The sequence below is a fragment of the Patiria miniata genome, unplaced genomic scaffold (assembly GCF_015706575.1).
Source record: "Patiria miniata isolate m_02_andy unplaced genomic scaffold, ASM1570657v1 HiC_scaffold_10, whole genome shotgun sequence".
In the NCBI taxonomy this organism is placed as follows: domain Eukaryota; kingdom Metazoa; phylum Echinodermata; class Asteroidea; order Valvatida; family Asterinidae; genus Patiria; species Patiria miniata.
The window spans coordinates 3271427-3292693 of NW_024037048.1; the positions used below are offsets into that span (position 1 = coordinate 3271427).

A 21267-nucleotide genomic window follows, 5' to 3' on the forward strand; every position below is an offset into this window, starting at 1 on the left:
CCGGGGCTCTGTGCATCCGCCACCGTTGACTCTTCTTTTTGATCCTTCCAATCACTCATGTACTTTTGGAACACAAAACACGTTTTAAACTTTTGTCCACGGATCACATTGAAGGTACGTGATATTTCAGTAAAAATGAAATCATGTCGTTTCCTGAAAATCATAAGTGTCAGTTATCATGGTTGTGAGAGTGTTCTGATCAGTGTTTTTTTTTTGATATTTGAATAGTTTTCGTTTTGCCGAAACATCACTTACCTTTTATTGTCATCCGTGGACAAGGTTTAAAAAAATGTGTTTGTGTTCAAAATCCATTACTGCAAACGTACATGAGTGATTTGAATGATTCTTTAACTAAAAGAAAGCCTATTAATTGGGCTTTAATATCCTAGATCTTGAACGCGCTACATGCATAACTTCTTTAAAAATACAATAGGGGGTGTCATTATTTTGTTGTACTCACCCTGTATTATACAAAGCAGAGAGAAGACTGGATAGTGACAGAACACGTATAAGGGGAAAATCTGAAGATGAATAACGCGCATTTTGAAGTCCGAGACTAAAGCCACCTATATGACAAGGGTTCAACGAACCCTCACATTCTCTGCAATTTAGTAGTGTGAAATAAAAGCCCATAATGACTCGGGCAAAATGTTGGAAGAATCCCATTTCAAATTTGGCCACGTTACTCTAACTATATATATATAGACACACCGCCTGCCTGCCGTGTTTGGTGTCTGCGAGCTGTGGCAAATATAGGCCAGCTGACAAATGATTCCTGCTCGTACGTGAGTCAAATGTTTGTGTTCAAAAATCCATAACTGCAAACGTACATGAGTGATTTGAATGATTCTTTAACTAAAAGAAAGCCTATTAGGCCCCCCAAAAAAGTCTCCGGTTTCTGGTATGCGCGCGCGTCGCCGTAGCCATGCGCGTTGGCAAAATGAAAAAGTTTTTTTTTCAATAAACGATGATGTCTCAAAACCGCCAAACTCACTGGTTTGACTGGAATCCTGCTGCTGCAGAGTTTTAACGTGTTTTTAGATGGGGTTATGATCGAGAATAAGCTTTATGTGGCCTCTCTGGACTCCCATATATTTGCACTAAGTTTAGTCGGGCACCATTTGCAGTCATCAGCCGACATTTGAAGCAAAAAAAAAAAAAAGGTAAAAAAAAAAGCCGCGTCGCCGCACCACTTTTTGGGCAAGCTCCATACCAGAAACCGGAGACTTTTTTTTGGCCTTAATTGGGCTTAAGTATCCTAGATCTTGAACGCGCTACATGCAGAAGCCCTGCAGATTATAGCAGCAATGTCAGTATATTACTAACAGCAATTAAAATATGCACATTCTCACCATTAATATGTCAATCGACTGGCTAACTTCCCGACAGTGCCGTGAAAGCAATGGGTCCATTAAAATGGCGTAAATTGAAATCAACTACAATGCCTAATAATAAAATTCAGACAAAATGTATTAACCCTATTCAATGGAAATGTTGCCTGGGAAATGCTCAGAGTTCCATGAAACAGATTATGCACGCACACACACACCCACACACGCATGATTGTTTACATTACATACCAAATGTGGACATTGCCTTGCTTTCGTGTAGTTAAGAAAAAGCTCTGAAAAAAAAACCCTCATTTTACTCTCACTGTGAAAACACTTTCATCCCAATTTTTTTCTATGATTCCCTTTAGTGTTTCTCTTCATTTTGTCACACATAAACCAATCCCCAAAATGCCTCTAAATGTGTTTTCCAGAAATGGGGAAACACTGTGTGGACTTGCCCACGTCCACACAGCGTCGCCTCTACCTGGTTTATGTGGACCTCTTTTGTTCGGAAGTCCACACAGTGAATGTAATGCCTATCCACAGTTTCTCACTTCATTGATGTGTGGACAGGTTGTGGAAGTACAAAAATGGACAAAAAATCGTATGGAGATTTGGATCTTGTGAAGGGTATCATGCAAGCGACTTTTCTTAAAAAGGAGAGAAAGCTATAAAGTACTCGCGTGGTCGTGAAGGAGAGCACAATTAACACGTGAAAGGGAAAAGGACAGGGAATGGGGTCTGTAGACATCTGTGTATGCAGATATCCACTTGTAATATAACAAAAAAAAATCCAGCTACACGCACAACTTTAAAACAGCTGTTGGCTCATTCATATTTTGCAGAGATTGCTTCATGAGTCCTTTTATAGAGGAAAGCCATCACATTATCATTCATCATGCGATTTAAAACGAAAATAATTCTCATTTTGTGTACGCTGTGGGTCGTTGTTGTTCTACATGCTTTCCACTTGTTCACACAGTCTGTGGAACTAAATGGATGGGGTTTTGGCACTGGTCATAGAAGGGGAGTACTCCCAGAGATAAATCAGATAGGACGAGCACGAAATATCGAAGGAAAGGTGTCCATAGCGCGGAGTCCCTGTATTCCAGAGGAGGCTAAGCGTGCGTCCAATGCTACCAAGAATACCAGACCGACGAAGAAGGCAGAGAAACCGAGATCTGAGCTCAAGAGAGATTGGGATGATCAAGATGTAATAGGGTCAGTATGAAAGTAAATCAGTGGGGAGGTTTTATATATTTATATTTTTTCAATTGCTAGTTGATAGAACATCCAAAAATGAGTCGTGTCGCTGAAAATATTAATATGCTCATTGATGTCTGAACATTCATCCTGGATATATAATGCAGTGATTCAAAGGTGTAAATGTTGAAGGTTTCATGTCTTTCCTGGCTTTGGAATTGTTAAAAAGTCCTTTTGCTTAAATTGTGGCCCAGGATAAAGGAATATGCATACCTTTTGTAGGCCAAATGAATCCCAGCACCCCCAACTTTTTGGATGGGGGTGCTGGAATATGCTAGAGCACCCCTTATTCTCAGGCAAAAATGTGTTCCATGCAGCCAGCAGTGTTCTACGACGATGAAATTGCGCCGTTGCGCTATACATTATGCTTGCTCTACAAAATCTCCTCCGTTTTGTTTCTAGTTTTGTTTCTAGTTTTGCCGCGGCTAAGCGCGGCGCTTCGAACGTCTAGAACAAACACTGTAAAATATCCAGAGGAGGCATTTTCTTAATCTCCAGGCAGTGCAGAATCGATGTTTCTCTCAAGGTATCTAAAATCGTGACATGTCTATGATATTTCCGCCATGATGGAAGCTTTGACCCGAAAGCAATAACCTCGGCCATGACAATGGTGGCATAGTTGATTATGCTCGCCAGGATTTGTTTCATTCGATCTTTCAATAGGGGCAAATGTTCATACCTTTCCCCTGAAGGTTTTTCTTTTCATATAAAAGTTTCATTGACGTTGCTAGCATTCTGTACTCAACATTAACAAAAAGCAAGGTTCACACACATCCCCAACCTAATAGGAGTGGGACGGGCTTTCATTGAAACTAGTCATGATTTACGGCAGTTCCAGTGTAGTTTTGTTTAAATAAAACAAATATTCACCTTTTACCCTTTGCAAGTTTTCCTCATAAAAACTCAGTAGACCGATAAATCCTTGCCTAGCCCCAAACTTGCCATCTGCCGATCATGAACATAAAAGATGCATAGTCTTTTATATTTGCCAGTCCCTGTAACAAGCAAATAACACTGCAAATATATCGAGAGCTACATCGTTTCGTGAGTTAGAACTATGTGAATATTTTTATGAACAGAAATTCATCCGCTTCCAGTGGAACCATTTGTTTTAACTTGAACCAAATATCCTTTCGGGTTATATAAGTTTCAGTATGCCTCAGTATATTTCATCACAGTGCATCCAGAATCCAACATTTTCCGAGGCCTTAAAGCGGGCCCCTGGCCCTGTGGCCCCACGCCGTAAGGGCTCAGAAAATAAAACAAAACATACACGAAGGTATTTACTAAATGTAAGAAAGCAACCTTGCAACAATAATATTTATATGCGATGTCATGCATAATGATACAATTCTTTTTCCAGAATCAAATGGAACCAAATATGGAGATAAAAATACAGGGTTCTCCACTTTTCAGTATAGTTAAACGTTTTACGAGCAACACTATATTCTAAACAAAATAATGAAATAGATTGTCTTTATAATCTCAAAAAAACTTTTGCTAAAAAAGTCAAATGAAAGTGGCCAGGAAACGCCTCAGATTGCACCACAGAGCATCCATATTCCAAATTAAGCCACGCCGTTAAAGGGCTTTGCGCTCCGCTTTTGCACTAGTTTTGTCCGGACGGTCCTTTAGAAATTCCAGCACCCCCTGGCAAAAGTTTGTTCCAGCGGCAGTGATCAAACCTACCTTTTTTCCCTGGAAATGTTGGCATGCATTTTTATTCAGAAAACAGAAACGATGATTAGTCTGTTGATGCTCTTATTCAAAAATACCGAAGAACAACCTGTTATCTATCCGACCTGACTTGCACAAGTAAGTTATTGATCTGTCTGTATCACGAGAGGGAACTATTGATTCGGGTTTGTTTGATTTCCACTTGCTGTCGCCCAGCATGACGTTGTCTCCGGAAACATCGACTGAAAAAGATCTTGAAGTTGTTCATGATTGTAGTTAATTTTAGGTTATAGTACATGAAGGATTAGAATTGACTTTACACTGTAAAAAAATAATTCTGTATAATATTACATGAAAAAGTTATGACAACAGCGTGGCAATACCTTATAGTTTTTTCATCAAGTGTTGCAAAATGATTGTACAAGAATGTTGTAAAATTATTTAACAGTAAATCTGTACAATAAGTTTATATGTAAATTGTTATTTTAACAGAAAAAAATAAGTTGCATTTATAATTCTGTTAATCGGGTTTCCAACCAGCTAATTAAATGTAAAAATACCATCAACCAGCTAATGTAAGGCTCAACAACTTGCTCAGATTTCAACAGATAATGCAATTCGATATGAGGTTTTGCCTTTCACCGACGTACGTATACACAATGTATACTCAAGTGTGTAACACCCCCCCCCCCCTCGAGTGAAAGTGAGAAAAACTCACTCGGGTGGGACTCGAACCCACGACCTCCTGCTTTCTAGTAAATAGTTTCATTGCGGTACCCGCTGCTATATCAGATTTTAACCAGATCCGATCCTAGCCTTTCGCCAGCGGCCATCGTGGCTTAAAGCGGCGGAGCTGCATCACGACCACAATATTACTGTATTCACAAACTACAATGGTCAGTGTGGTCTACATCAAAATGATCTGTTTCAATTAAATATTGGGTTTTGCCCTTCACCAACGTATTTTATAAATGTCGTATACACAGTTTTGCCCTCGAGTGCTTTGAGAAAAAAATCACTCGGGTGTGGGACTCCAACCCACGACCTCCTGCGTACCACTCGACTACCATGCAAGCAAGGGCGGATCAAGGGGAGGGGGCGGGGGGCTAACCCCCCCCCCCAAGAAAAAGAAACCAAAAGATTTGGTTAAAGTGGTCAGAAATAGCCTCAGATCGCACCACAGAGCATCTAGGATCCAAAAAATTTCGGGCCCCGAACCCCACGCCGTCATTTTTGGGCCCAAACAATTGTGTTCTGGATCCGCCCTTGCTGCCAAGCTTGCCGGGGTCGGCTGGATGGTGATTTTTTTCACAATACTCGGGCAAACAGTGAGTATACATGTTCAGTGCAAATACGGCGGTGAAGGGCAGAACCCATACTGAATTTACATCATCCTGATGCAAATTCCATCTTGTGAATAGATCTGTTTTAAAATGAAACATACTCGTATATTTACAGAACACGTTACTCTGCAGTGCTAATTTTACAACAAAATGTTGTATAAATTAACCAGATTCTGTCAAAAAAGGGAAATTTACTTTAAAACTGTAATGTCAACATCAAAACTGCTGTAAAAATGAAGTACAGGGCAAAGATTCTCTGTACAATTACAGTTTTTGTCACAGTGTACGGTCAGGTGAAAGTCAGGTCAAGCCGCACAGCCTGAATGAACTTGTACGCCTAACCTTTTATTTCATAGAGGCGCAACATTAGTGGTGGATCTACAGGGACCCCACCCCCACCTTCCCCCCCCCCCACCTTCCCCCCCCCCCACCCCCACCTCTTGGTCCAAATCTGGATCAGCCCCTGTATATATATACAGTTCTTGTACAATGTGTCAGTTTTAAGTTTAGCACACTGTTTTTACCGGTGTACTAAAATAATCGCTGCAGCTACCAACAATGACAGGTACTATTACCTTCTTTTCATTTTCAACGGAAAAACAAATCTCATTGGCAAATTCTGTGCTCATAAGTATCTCGATAAAAACGGGCGCTATTCTGCAGATATACCATAAACAAGAGTTGAGAAATTCACCAACATATTCTTCTATTATATACACACAAAGGAAAGGCCACCCATGGCAGCAGTTTCACCGTGATATCAGTCAAGATGCGCTGTACAGCGAGGACGCACCGTACATGGATGACCTCATACGTGACCTGGCTACTGTTAAGATTGTCAACGCGTCTCAGTTCAGAGGAGGGACGCAGCTCAAGCTCGACTTAAGACTTGCCGACGGTAACCGAGTCATCGCCAAGCCTATGAGGTATAGCTGCCCACTGTTCGAGTCTGCATGTAGCCACAAAAAAGGCAACATTTCTGATGCCCTAGGGCATACTCATGTAGTTTTTAACAAAAGGCAGAACGACGACGGTTACAAATGATTGCTTTTTAGATGTTTTCAAAAATCGTGTGCCAATTTTGCCATTTAATTTTCTTTTTGATTTTTTAAAAAGATTGTCAAGGGACCATGTGTACAAGTACACTAGGGAGGAGCCTTTCTGGCTGGAACCTGAGAGACATTATGCAGAGATTGCTGCCTTTCACCTTGATAGGTATATGTTTTTTTCTTACCCTGCCAAAATCCCCTCTCCGCCCCTTAGGAAGGAGACAATTATGTCATTACTTTAGATTATGCATGGTGTGGGCATGATTTGCATTAAATTTAAAACCGTACACTTAAATGAAGAGTCATAAAAGAGCGGAAAACGAAAACTCTATTGTACAATGTTGCGTCAACTGTAATCTCGACCAAAGTTGCTTAGCAATGCCTTGAACATGTTCAGGAGAATGTGGGAAGCTGTCACAGACCTACATCTGGAGAGCATATAATGCTTATATGCAGAGCTTGCACACTATGGTCAGGGTTTGGCCAAAATCATAAACCATGTACAATGTATTCTGAGCGCAATGCTTTGCAAGCCAGTGACTAATCTTCATTGGCTGTGTGTACGTACCGAAGAGGGCCCCTTACCCCCTACCAACCAGGCACATGAGAATATAAAAATAAGTGTATATTTCCATGACTGTCACACACGTCAATAGGTCGATTGCGCTCTGTGATGCCCGCCGGTTCGCGAATCGATGGCAACACGGCACCAAAACGGTCCCACACCGACAACCCCTGGGTTTTTTTTTTCGCCGTTAGGCCAAAAAAAAAATAAGTCGGTCTCTGGTCAGCGCGCGCGTCGATTTTAATCATGCGCGTCGATCTTTTTTTTTTCCAAAATGTTCCGCGGTAGCTCCAACAGCGCCCTCTATTTCCGCACCTCAAATTTTTTTACCAAAGAGCACCAAGGAATGGGAAATTGCACCAAGGCAAATGATCGAAAGCACCAAGGCAAATTATGGAGGACACCAATGTACATGAGGACACCAAAAAAGCAAAATAGTACCCCACCTTGTCTCTACAATCCAAGCTTGAAGAAAGAAAAAAAAAAGCAAAAAAAAAAAAAAAGCCGCGTGGCCGCGTCAATTCCGGAACTTTGGTCTGACCAGAGACCGAATATTTTTTTTTTTTGGCCTTAATGTAATTTCCACAACGTTCATATCGTCTCAACTCATTGAGTGGAAATCTCAATCAACAGTAATATTACCATTCGAATAAGTTTGTGTTCTCTTATGGATTTGATTCCGTTCACCGATGTCCTCTCTGTTTTTTAAGACTCCTCGGATTTAGGCGAGTACCTCCTTGCTCCGGTAGACGCGTCAACCTGAAGAAAGAAATTCTTGGAAAGAGCGAAGACACAAATCTACTCAGCACTGTCTTCAAATCTGGTAAGCCTGAGTTACCATAAGTTGACTCCTGTTCTTTAAAAAAGAAGGATAAATGGAATAAAAAGAGGACTCTGTGTGGCCTTAGCATAGATATGTAATATTTATTACAGTGTGGGCATTAGTTCGAGTGAAGAGTACTGCTTCATGCGCGCATACTTTAAGGAATCAATGCACACTGTATACCAGGGAATGCCCTTCGTTTCCCACTGCCGAGGAGGTACATGTAGGTACAAAGGTGCTCATGCATGGATCCTAGATTTTGACTGCCAAGTCCCTCTGAAAACTATGTGTATAAATATTCCTGCAGGTGGCAATCTCTGTGTTATCGGGAGTTGCAAACCCTGGTTCTGCAACCAGGACCATCCAAGTTGCACCAAGGGGGATCTGATGGAGGTGGCCATGTGCCAGTTCCTACCGACCTATCAGGGCGGAATCCCGGTGCGGGAGGTTGCATATCCCTGGAGCCAGGGGATAAAAGAATCCAAGGTGTGAGTTGGGCTTCCTTCGAATGTCATGGATTCAATGACACTAAAAAAGGCAGCTGAGCCTGACTCGTGAGAGACGTAACCATCACAGTCTTCCTTCATCAAGTCAAGTCACAAGCTATTCAAAATGAAAGTGACAAAATTATTTTATTACATTGTTCATCCCCTGTTACTTATAACCGGACTTGTGATGGCAAACAGCACTGGAGACTAACTGTGAGTCTAAGATCTGCACCTGAGTTGTTGTTGTTGTTGTTGCTGTTAATGTAATGGCACGTTCGGCAAACTAGTGCCCTTTGTGCCATAAGCAATACTTCTGCGTTACAGAACAGTAGGCTAATCAGCAAAAAAAGACACTTCGTGAGAGCTGCGAGAGATAAAAAGAAAGAAATGTCAAAAAACAACCAAGCAGTGACAGGATTCCTCCATGGTTCGGTAAAGCATGGAGGCAGGAGTGGGGGGAGCGCCAATGATCCGCCGAACATGCAGTGTCGCTGGTGCCCTGCAAGGCCGGACCGTTCACCATGCAATTTAAGGGCCCGGGCCCCGCCGGGTTCGTCGCAGGTCCGCAACGCCTTCAGGTGATGAGGGCAACACTGTGTCCAGCCAACCATCGACGCTCCCCTCTCCCGCACATGCGCAAAATCTACAATATCAAGGAGGTGTGGCTAAGCGGAATAGATTAGAGTTGTAATGGAGGCGTGGCAAAAATCTGCACCTGAGGCTTACCACGGGGGCTTTTGAGTCACGTCCTCTGGTCAGGTTCTAGCAAGGAGGCACCTGTTTTTAAAACGGCTAGATTTTGACTGTTTAAAACGATGTAATGTCAGAATAAGTAATGATCGTATAGTTATGTGCATGTGTTGTTTGTGTGGATAGTAACGATCTATTCAGACGGCCAAAAACTGGCATGGGGCGACGAATCTTTTCAAGCATTTCCAAAACACCTGTTGCCGAATCTATATGCGGCCTACGGTGATTATCATTGTCATGACTGTACGAAGTACCTCCGGCGGGGATTTTTTTTTGGGCGGGGCGTTTTGTCGGCCAAATCATTGTCCTGTCCGCATTGTCCTGGACCCTCACTTGAGGCAGGTGCCCCCTTGTACTCCCACTCAGAATTTTGGGACGGCAAAAATGAGGGTTTAATTTGGTTAAAAACGGAATAACATCCCACTCCAGCGGATCCCCTAAAAACTGGTCCCGAGTCACGCCACTGAATGCGCAAGTCCTATACATGTATACGATGTGTGACAAAAGCCTTAAACCAAGACGATTTGTGGAATGCTGCGTTTAACGCGGAATAGTTCATTGTATTCACGAAAATATGTCAACCAAGCAAGCTGTCAAAATGATTGTTTGCTGTGTATTGTTTGAATAGTAGACTTTTCTCATAACCTAAGCAGTTTTCTGTTGCCTATTATACTGAAAGAAAACGATTAACTTATTGTGATAAGTATATGAAAGTAGTCTTGACAATTACAAAATAAATACGCACTTTTGTTCTTATCGCAGGTGGAAAGGTAAAAACATTTGCTTGGATATTTTGAAGGTTAGTTTTACTTGTACAGGCATCATGTTTTGACTCATACACCCACACGACGAATACATCATTATTCTGGCTTGCAATCAGTTTGGTATAAAGATTATGGGAAGAAAAGTACAGACAGGGTCCGTTCCATGGAATGATGGGCGAAACTATAGGGAGACGGTTCAAAACAAGTTCTTTGTATACGCATGGGTTTTACTTGAGTCTTGTAACAAGCCTTCATTTCGTCACTGACACCACGAAGTAACACTCCACGTGTTAAACCATATTTTTTCGATTTTCAGTTTGTTACATATTTAAACATTATTCATCAAGGCCTACCATTGCACGAAGTTTCAAAGCTTCAAGAGCTTTACTTTAATAATTACGCTAAGCATCCATGGCAACTTTTGCGCGAAAGTGACAATTTTCGTTTTCACGAAGCAACACTCAAGTTTGTGTATTTCTCCTTTCCTTTGATCTAAGGATCCTGCCCGGCTGGATGGCAGATACTTACTAGACCTCATAGAGCAGGGGATATTCGACTTCTTTCTTCGTAAGGAACTTTGCTATTTTTTTTTTACATTGGCTATCATGCAGTTGACCAAGAGTCAGAATCACCTTTAGTCTTACTTGCTCTGCACTGCTTGTACAGCATTTGAAATGAAGGTGGTATAAAAGTAGCTAAATAATGTGGGTTCCCGACCTTAACAAGCTCGTCATGGCAAAGGTTCAAATAATCTCTCTTCACCCCATCCCACCCCAGCCCCTCCCCTCCTATTCTTACGGCCCTGTTTGTACACATGTAATTCATTACAAATTGTACATGTATATGCTTTGCACATAATAACGTACAGTTAGGCAATAAAATGAAACGATCTCCGGTTGAGGCCGTTTTAGCTGAGAAAGCGATTAATAAGTTGCTTCATCTGTATCTCACCTGCAGGAAATTACGACAGGCATCATTACTCCCAACTTCGCAAATACCGGAAACTAGGCTGCGTACTACACGTTGATAATGGAAAGGGTTTTGGTAATCCACTCGTAGATGATGACACATTCCTGGCACCCGTCTACCAGTGCTGCAAGTAAGTTTTATGATAGCATGCTCCTGTTTCGGACACTCAAATCGCCTACTAGTAAACCAAGGACAATGTAATACCGAAAAAGTAATAACGACGCGAAGATCTGCCTACCTACAACCTATTACTTCTAGATTTTAGTTGGGCTGGCTTGAATGCAGTCCTTATCAGCGGTCATTTTTTACATTTTTTTGTGAATGCTAATGAGTCCTTCGAGTTTATTTTAAAAATTGTATACCCAAAAGACAGTATATGTATTTAAGTTTCAGTTTTCACCCAATAACCGCCACAAAATTATTTCATAAGTTTTCGTCTTTGTACGAGTGCTCCGAGTTCCACTTGTCCACATGTATTTTAGATTTTCGGCAGTGAGTGGTCCATTTTTGGCGCGATATCTCTGTTTCGCGTCAGGTGATTTTTCAGTTTAGCTGAGATGCTATATAGTAACAATTTTACACAGGTCCTTTTGAGGGTAATTTTCTTAATAAATGAATGTACCAAAAGTAATTGCAAATTTTAAATTTGTGCACGTTAATTTTCTATTGAAGGGTTCCGGAAGCTCGCCACCACGGGTGAACTTTCAGGCTCTGTATTATCTTCAAAAGAATGCGAAGCAACTTTAAGGATGGTAGAAGAGCAATTATTCATGCGTTGTTGAATTCAAATGATGTTTTCTTAACTGGCAGGCTGAGGCGATCCACATACTTCCGTTTGAAAGAACTAGCCCGCCCCCAGTCGCGACTGAGCAACCGGCTAAATGCTTCCATGTCACATGACCCAATTGCACCTGTCATCACTGAGGTCCACCTTCAGGCGATGGACAGACGACTTGAAACCGTCCTGCGGACAATAGACAAATGTATACGTAATCACGGGGAGAGCAATGTGCTTGTTGAACGACTGGAATAACCTGAGACATTATGACGTCACGCTTTATTTACATTTGAGGGAACATGTAGCTTTCAGCTCTCTCCCTACCTGGCTAGGTTTGATATAGTTGGATATGTTTTGTATTAAAGGTGGGGCGCATGCAATGTATTTTTTTAATGCAATCCTTGAAAATGCACCTTTTTGTGCCAATTAAACTTATTTTCAATTTTGGTTGTGCCTTTTTCAAGGGTATCTTAGTGCCTTTTTGGTTTTTATGCTAATGCAAATTTCCATATTCATGAGCAAACGTGTGATGTCCTTTTAGGCAAACCTCAATGTTAAAGCTCATTTCAGCACCAAAAGTTGCAAGAAATTAGGATATTTTGCTGTTGTTCCTCCTTGTGTCGATACATGGCAGTAAGACATTTTTTCTCACCATGTTTTCTGTATATGATGATTCGGGCACATTTATCAGAGTCACTTGCCACAGTTTTAAGTCTCAACGGTATCCTCGTTTCAAATTTGTTCATTACCAATTCGTCGATCGTACCACGATCTGACCCATCTCAGTTTTTGCCATTTCGAGAAAAACGCGTTTGAAGTTGGGCCTATTTTGCATCCACTCTTTCACCCAGAACACTAATTTTTGTTGACTCAGTTTTTATATATAATAAAGTTGGATAGTTGAATTATGATTTTAAATTGTTTTTAAGGCAAAAACTCATCATTACCAGGTAAATAGGCGCCAAATCCATAAGTCACTTCGTGAAAATTTCATTTTCATATTTCATGCGCGCGAACGGCGACCTATCTAGATAGGTCACTTCGTGAAAATTTAATTTTCATTTTTAATGCGCGCGAACGGCGACCTATCCAGATAGGTCACTTCGTGAAACGAACAATTTCGATTTCTCTGTGGCTGATAGTGACTTATGTCATCTGCGCATGCGCGCGCGCGGACCTCTTCACGTTAAGTCATATGGAGGTTCGTTGCAATCTGTTGTTTTTTATATTAATATTATTGTTATTAGAGATTAATAAGCTCTTACAAATTAAAACGCTGTTATAGTGAAGGAAATTAGAAAATGAATTCCAATATATACGGGGTGTATAGAAACTTGTTGAATACATTGTGTATACCTCCTAGTAATAATTCTTGAACGAATTCATTGTAAAGGTGTACTTTTATTCCATAATTTTTTTATTTTTATCTGTAAAAAAATCGAGAAATAAAATCCGTGGACAAAACAGGTATTTTGTTTAATCAAGACTCACAAGTTCAAGTTACACTGAAACAGAACGATAAACGTACATGTACACTCTCATAATCTTCAAATCTTTGTTTTCTATTTTTTTTATTCTTCAAAGTGTACTTTCTCATTATTTAAACCTATTATTCCCTAAAAACAGCAATTTTCAGCAGATACTTTGTACGCCTCCCCCTTAAAAAAAATGATATATCTCAATGACGTACATTAAAAAAAAATCGGCTGCATTTTAATTAACAATGCTCAAAACGTCAAAACTGAATATAAATAGGATGTTTAGTCGCGTTAATACAATGAAGATTTTGTTTTTTTGAGAGTCGACTATCAGAACAGGCCATATTTAAGGGCCACTCAAGGGATAGAAAAGTAAATCTAAGAAACAAATTAATTATGTAGAAAGACAAGTACTGCCTTGATGTTTGAACTGGGACTGACCATCATGACGCAGGTCTGATGTAAAGAGTTCAACAGAGAGGCAGTGCAAAGAGTTGTTCTCAGCAATCTTTCAAATTTAAAAATAAGGGCTTTACTTGAAACGTTCTTAGCAATGAATTTCCTTTATTTGTTCGTAATAACTGTTTTTAGTTTTAGATTTACTTCAAACTATAGGTGCATAAATTAAATAGTGCGAGAACTGACAATAAAAGAGGTATCTCTTAATATTTCAAGATAAGTCTGGCATTAGTGAAGGATGTAGATCAAAGGTGATAACAATGACGGCTAAAGAACAGCTCCTGGTTCAAAGATTGTGGAGTAACAAAACATCGAAAATCTGGAGAAATGCACACAAAAAAGAATAGAAATACATTCACTCAACATTTTAGCGGCAATCAGTAGTCGCCCTTTGTTTTAAGGCTGAGCATTTTCCCGTTACATTCCGAGGCAGACTGTGGCAGGTGGTTCATGCATTCAGTAATCAATACTTTTTTATTAAATCTAAATTTAGAATCTACATGAACATTTTATTTGGATTTTTTTCTTTTAATATAGTCGACATGGAAAATCAATATAAAACAATTACAGTTTGTTAAAGGGAATTATTAATAAATCATTCAGAATGTGTTTAATATCTGGTGTCACTATCCTTGCAGTCTGTGTCTTTTTTTAGATTTTCACATTTTTTGCAATATTAACTAAAACAAATCATAGCAACTGAATTTAACTTTTTAACTCTATAAGTCACTTCGTGGAAAACTGACAGCGTTGTTTACGCGTTTCACGAAGTGACCTATCTCGATGCGTCAGTTCGTGAAATGATAATTTAGCATTTTGTAGCGATAGGTCAACATTTTTAATTAGCTAAATCAGCTTAATTAGCTAATTTGGCCACTTATGAATTTGAAATTTTCAGAAATTCAGAGGTCAGATCGTGGTACGATCGACGAAATTATATTATGCAAGTGTCTCACCTGCTCTGTGCTGTTTACATTATACATGCAGTAAAGCATGCGGAAATCTTATTTAAACGTTTTGTGGTGCATTGTCTATTCCACGTGCACAGGCCATCAGAAAATAAGTTAAGGAGAATACACGAGAAAGTGTGGATTCGTAATTCTTAAATTACGAATCCACATTTGCGAGTGTATTCTTCGACTTAAAGGGAATATACAACATTTGCAAACATCGAAAAATAAAACTACCAAGTTTTTGCGAAATACCTTAATAGGATGTTGATAAATGACAGTCTAAAGCATCCTGTAAAATTATGGCACCTGGTATTCTGTCATTTTCAAGAAAAGTGGTATTTTTGTATCAATTTCCAACGCTGATCGGCCGATCAGCGTTGGAAACAACTGGCTTTTTTTCAAATACTGGCCCCAATTGACCATTGCACTTGTTTGCAATCGATTACAAACCTTTGAACGGGTACGAGCCAGCTAGACTGGTTCCATGACCTTACAATTCCCCAATGTATGTAAACTGCTCTGTTTCTTCTTATATGGAGTCAGGGAACCAGACTACAGGAAAATGATCGTTTTTCTTGGTTTTTATAGCATTTTCGAACCCAAAACCTCCAAAAAGTCAGTGTAACTATATTTGCTTTATATTTCCAACCCCCCAATTCCATCCATTTCTGAAAATTAGAGCAAAAGCAAATGATGTATATTCCCTTTAAACCATTGCGTCAAAAGAAGTATTGGAAAGAATGTTGCAACCTGACGCCACTTTTTTCTTCATATATCATCTCAATGAAGGTCATTCGTTGCAAAAATTATGATAATACATTAATCTGGGACTGCAAAATGTTTCCAATTTTGTTAGGAAATGCTTGAAATGACTCTCCATAGACTTTGTACACAAGCGCGAAAGTGGCGGCAGGTTGCAACATTTTTTTCCTGGCGTGTTTAGCATGTGTATCGCCACACCCGTACAACCAAGTCATTTTGTGTGTATTATGCTCCTTACGTGAAAAATGGATAGTACAGACAAGGGCGGATCCAGAAGACAATTTTTGGGGGGCCCAAAAATATTTTTGGTCCCCCCCCCCCAAAAAAAAAGTGGGTCAAAAAATTACGACGTGGGGTTCGGGGCCCGCCTAAGGGCCCCGAAATTTTTTGGATTCTAGATGCTCTGTGGTGCGATCTGAGGCAATTTCTGACCACTTTTACAAATGTTTTTTTGAGGAAAAGATGGTGGTGTACTCATTGCCTGCCTTTATTGCGACGTCACATAAAAAAAAAAAAAAATTGGTTTCGTGTTTTTTTTTGGGGGGGGGGGGGGGCATGGCCCCCTTTGGCCTCCCCCCCCCCTGGTTCCGCCCTTGAGTACAGACGACGATTTCTTTCTGACTAAAAGTAGATTTTGCAGTGACGGCGGAGAATCTGACAGTGAAGATGCATTGGTAATTTTCGGAAAACAAATTTTCACGCAGACGGTCCTATTCATGCTCATTTTGTCCGACGCGTTCAAAGTGTGGATTCGTAATTCCGAATCCACACTTTACTAAAAATTCGTCGTTCCGAATCCACACTTTGTGCCCAGTGTAAGAGATTCGTAGATCCGAATCCACACTTTTAACAATAGTGTGACGTCATAGCAATGGTTTAATCTCTTTTAGCACATCGTTTTAGAGAATTAAATTCTTTATCTGAGTTGTTTAATTTATAGGACTGTTTATTTTACATGAATATGACTATTTTAAGTGAATGGTAAACATAGTGCACCACTCGTACTGTGACCTAAATATAAACACGTAGGGTGTATAGATAAAACGAAATTCAGTCCATCGTACGCCCGCGAGTACCGGTTCACTGCAAACTGTGTTGAGCAATTAATCACAATCTTGCTATCACTCTGTAAACATGTTTAGAAGCTCAACATTACGTGTCCAACTTCTAAACATCAATGTTCAAATTCGGCTAAACCCTATCCATGAATACTCTTTAACATAGTACATGTTTACAAAGTGATAGCAAGTGTTTAGACTGGATGCTTAATTGCTAAACGCATGTACGTTGCACATCGGCCAGAATCACCTCAAAGTGTGCCAAAATTCAAAATAGTGAATGTAACATTTTTAACTTTAACTTGTTTGAGGAAGAAAACATCCTTAAGAATATTTTTCCAACCATATTTTAAAAAAGTGCGGAATCTGCTCTTAAAATGATAAAAGTGCATGGCAATTTTGAAAAACCGTGCTTTGATTTATATGAAGGAGAAAGCAGTCATTCTGTTACTGCGTGCAGTTCTTACCTATTAGTAGCCAAATTAGAAAATATAATTCAAAATGTTAACAAAATAATGTACATTTGGAAAAAATGATCAGTAAATTCGACCAAAAACACAAAAAAGTGAATTTAAAAAAAAAACATTTACCCTAAAAGGGCCGGGGGCGGAATCAGCCCCCCCCCCCACGACTTTTTCCGCGATAGCCTCTAAAAAAAAAATTTCGCGACCCAAGCTGTTATGACTTTTTAGCCTCAAGCCTTGCGCATTTGTTGATCCAAAAATATAAAAATAGGACAACGGGTTGCCGCGCAGCAAAAAAAATTCCGGCGCTAGGCGCCGTGAAAACTTAATTTTCCCATATACGTCGTGTACACAGAGCAGAATTACCAGTCGTACATATGAATAATTAATTAGCCATAATTCAAAAACCCTTTGACCTATAGTCATAGCATTTCTTACGTATGTTTATGATGATTTGCTCTATGCATGTACCGAGTTTCAAAATTTTTCGTCACTCGATGGCCGAGATGTTGGGGGGGGGGGGGGGGGGCTGAGAGACGGTCAAAATAACCCGGTCCTTTTAGGATTAAATTAGTGCGATACTTAGGATTCCCGCCGAATCCTGCCAAGGTATTAATTTCAACGTTTCCACTTAAGCTTAACGTTGATGCCAAGTTGTTTTGCTAATTTGCCTGCGTGTAAGATGCGCTTTAAAGGCCCATGTTCGCCGTTTTTAATGTATGGTACTGTATATTTGTATACTGTTAATATAAAAACGTGTAAAAGTCACTCTTCCTTACATAGGTCCAGCTTCTCATCATCTACAACGCATCCTCCGACAAGCCGGCGTCAAGGTGTACCACTCATCTGGCAACAAGCTCCAAGGCAGCCTCCATACTCACAAGGACAAGCAGGACTCCTCTTCCAAGGCGGGAGTCTACCGCATTCCATGTGAATGCGGCAAAGTTTACATCGGCGAAACCGGTCGGAACCTTAATAATAATAATAATTAACATTTAATAATACTAATTATAAACTAGACTCAAGGAACACAGAGCACATGGACGGCGAGGGGATTTTGACAAATCGGCCATTGTCAAACATTCCCACATCAACGACCACAAAGTTGATTGGGATGCGGCCGAACTCATCGCACCGATCCAGTTCTGGCATCCAAGACGCATACGGGAAGCCATCGAGATCCGCAAACACAACACAGTTCCGCAAGACATCGGGTTTCACCTCAACGACATCTGGCTCCGACTTCTCCAGACTGATGGGTCTCCTATACCCTAGGTCCTCCCTCTACTGACACTGCAACCCTACTGTTCCACTTCAGTGGGCACCAAACTTGTTCCAGGATCCTGTCTACTTGGCATCCTCACAGGATGCAACTTCTCACTTCATTGACTTCGCCTTTTGCTACTTAAGTATTCACTTTCTTAGAGTTTAGGCACTCTCCTGAAGACGGTCAGAGCATACTGACCGGAATTTCTAGATTATACCTCTGGTTCTTTTCAGAACCATTCTCTTAGTTGAGAAATTATTCGCACATGGTGTTTCCGCAAACCTTTCATTATTTAGTATCTCCACCATGCAAAGCCTCAAATCTTACTTAAAAGTTAAAAGTCACTCTTTTGTATTTGGAGCGATATTCATTCAATTTTTAAAACTTCTTTGAGGTAGAAAACATCCTAAAATAAATTTTATCAGTATTTTCGTTTAAAAGTTTTTATGGTGTCATATACCCCTGTGAACAGAAAACAGTACGAATGCTGCTCTTAAAATGATCAAATTTGGCAACTTTGAAAACCGTGTTATGACTGTCAACTTGATACTACGTGCAGTTCTTACCTATTAGTAACCAAATTAGATAATAAATTTCAAAATGTTATAAAAGGTACATTTTGGAAATTATGACCGATTCTTGCCAAGATTTTATTTTCAACCTTTTTACCCAAGCCTTAGCTTTTCATTGATGCCAATTATATTTGCTAGAATTTGCTATACTGCGTGTAAATTCCCCAAGTTCGTCGATTTTAATAAACTGTATACGTGGCACTGTATAGGCCTATACCCTTAACATAAAACCCTGTAAAAGTAAAAAAAAAAAAAAAGTGACTTATTTATAATTGGAGCAATACTTATTCATACTCAGAGTAGAAAAATCACAAATCACATTCAGAGCTTATGTCATAATAAATCAATGGAAAGACTTACCTAATTTTGGATAGTTATTATAGATGTAAACAGTCATGTCTAGTCAACAATATATGAGTTCATATACCTCTAATGTCAGTTGTGTAGCATAATAGATAACACCCATATTAGAATTAAAATATAATTTCAACCCTCCAATCAAAGTGCAGCATTTCAAATACGTTTTCTAAAACCAATTTAGGTTTCCACATTCAGTTAAATATTGAATATATTTTGATTGGATAATTGATTCAATTAATCAGAAAACCGTCGCTGACGTAAAAGAAAATTTTAAAAATGCCCTCATTCAATTCCTTAGGTCCGGAAACCCTTTATACGATTCAATAATCAATGTGGTATGAATCTGCCTTGTTATTACAATGATCATTTGCCTTAGCCAATCGGAAAACACTATTCTGGTGACGTCATACAGATTTTAAAATGCTTTCATTGATCTTTACGTGTCTGTTAACCCAGTAAAGGTTTCAAAAATCACTCTAATATGAATATTCCTATGTTTTGAAAGGTAAATTGGCTCAACCAATCTGAACACAGTATTTTGATGACGTCATATAAATTTAAGAATGCTTCCATTGGATTTCTTAGGTCCAGAACCCCCTTAGACGTTTCAATAATCAATGTAATATGAATCTGTCTTGGTAGTACAATGATACTTTGTCCGTCCAATCAGAAAGCAGTATTTTTATGACGTCATACAGATTTGAAAATGCTTCCATTGAAATCTACGGGTCTGCAAACCCTATATGTACTTATAACTTTAACTTCATCAAACTTTTTAAATGTGTGTTTAATTTTGGCACACTTTGACTGCATTCTGGCCCACTGTGCGTTGCATTGTGGTCGAGTGAAGAGACCCGCAAATCCGTGGTGCGCAATGGGCTATACAAAATGCAAGTTTGTGCAACATTCGGGCAGCATGCATGTGAGAGAGAAATGGAAAAGATCATTCTGCTGATTTATTTAGATGACAATGTCTTTGGTTAGACTGAGAAGCATACAGCATGGAGGTAGGAAACACTCCAAACATCGTGGTAAGCCCGTGGGGCACGTGGTGTCTGCAAAGGAGGAGGGGTAACCTTAGATGGTGAGTAAATGAGAGAAGTGGCATATACAGGGTGCCCCCCCCCCCCAAAAAAAATGCAACCCTAAAACATTTGCCTTTAAAAAAAAGTCATCGATGGATTTTTATGTTTTGGGTATCAGATTAAAGATGAGAGTTTCTTCTTTCAAATACCGAAAAAAAATCATGAAAATAGCATTTTGGGTTGCTGAGAAAATGGCAATTATGAAAAAGTAGTCATTTTTCATCCTCTTCACACAAAAAATACCATAGTGAGGGGTTTGCACTGTACCTATTTGTGCATGTCCTAATCCTTACAAACACGCGGCACTTAATATGACAAAGAGTACAAATTAATTTGATGGAAATACCTTTTATTTTCCACCAGGTATCTCATCCTTTTAGTCCTATTTAAAACCTTTTCAGCATCATAAAAAGTAAAAAAAAAAATATAAAGAAATTGCACAAATGAAGGAAAATTGCACAGTAGGCTTACAGTAAAATGTTTCACTGTTTGAAGTACTTGCGTACAGGATAGAAATGACTACTTTTACATAATTGGCATTTTCTCAGCAACCCAAAGTGCTATTTTCATGATTTTTTTTCACAGTATTTGAAAGAAAAAAAAACTCTCAGCTTTAATATGATACCCAAAACATAAAATCCACCGAGCCCTTTCTTTTTAAAAGGCAAATGTTTTATAGGGTTGCAATTGTTTTTTTTGGGGGGGGGGGGGGGGCGGGGGGCATCCTGTAGAATAGCCAGTGCCGAAGTGTGTGCGGGATTTTGTGGTGTTATTTTTGTTAGTTCAGTGTTAAAAATGATGGGATGATGCAATGGCCCGTCTCCTCCTGGGCAACGATATTTACTCGGTGATTTCTTTCCTTAGAGATACTCGATTTGAACGAATCACGCATGTTACTTAGAAGAACGACGGTCGATTGTTGCCTAGAAATTACGGCTGGCTCCGTCATACCATGGAGGATTGGAGGTAGGAATACACCGACAAAACGAAATTCACTAGGCGCATTAAT

The 21267-nt window shown here is 39.7% G+C and overlaps 1 protein-coding gene across 1 annotated transcript; it reads left to right on the forward strand.

The window, feature by feature from the left end:
• Positions 1-178: 178 nt before the first annotated feature.
• Positions 179-12599, forward strand: LOC119740186 (glycosaminoglycan xylosylkinase-like). Its single transcript, XM_038215409.1, has 10 exons — positions 179-184; positions 2314-2552; positions 6340-6540; positions 6731-6829; positions 7939-8051; positions 8359-8539; positions 10052-10088; positions 10551-10620; positions 11011-11152; positions 11833-12599. The coding sequence occupies exons 1-10, from the start codon at positions 179-181 to the stop codon at positions 12053-12055; spliced, it is 1311 nt and encodes a 436-aa protein (XP_038071337.1). The 3' UTR covers positions 12056-12599.
• Positions 12600-21267: the final 8668 nt, after the last annotated feature.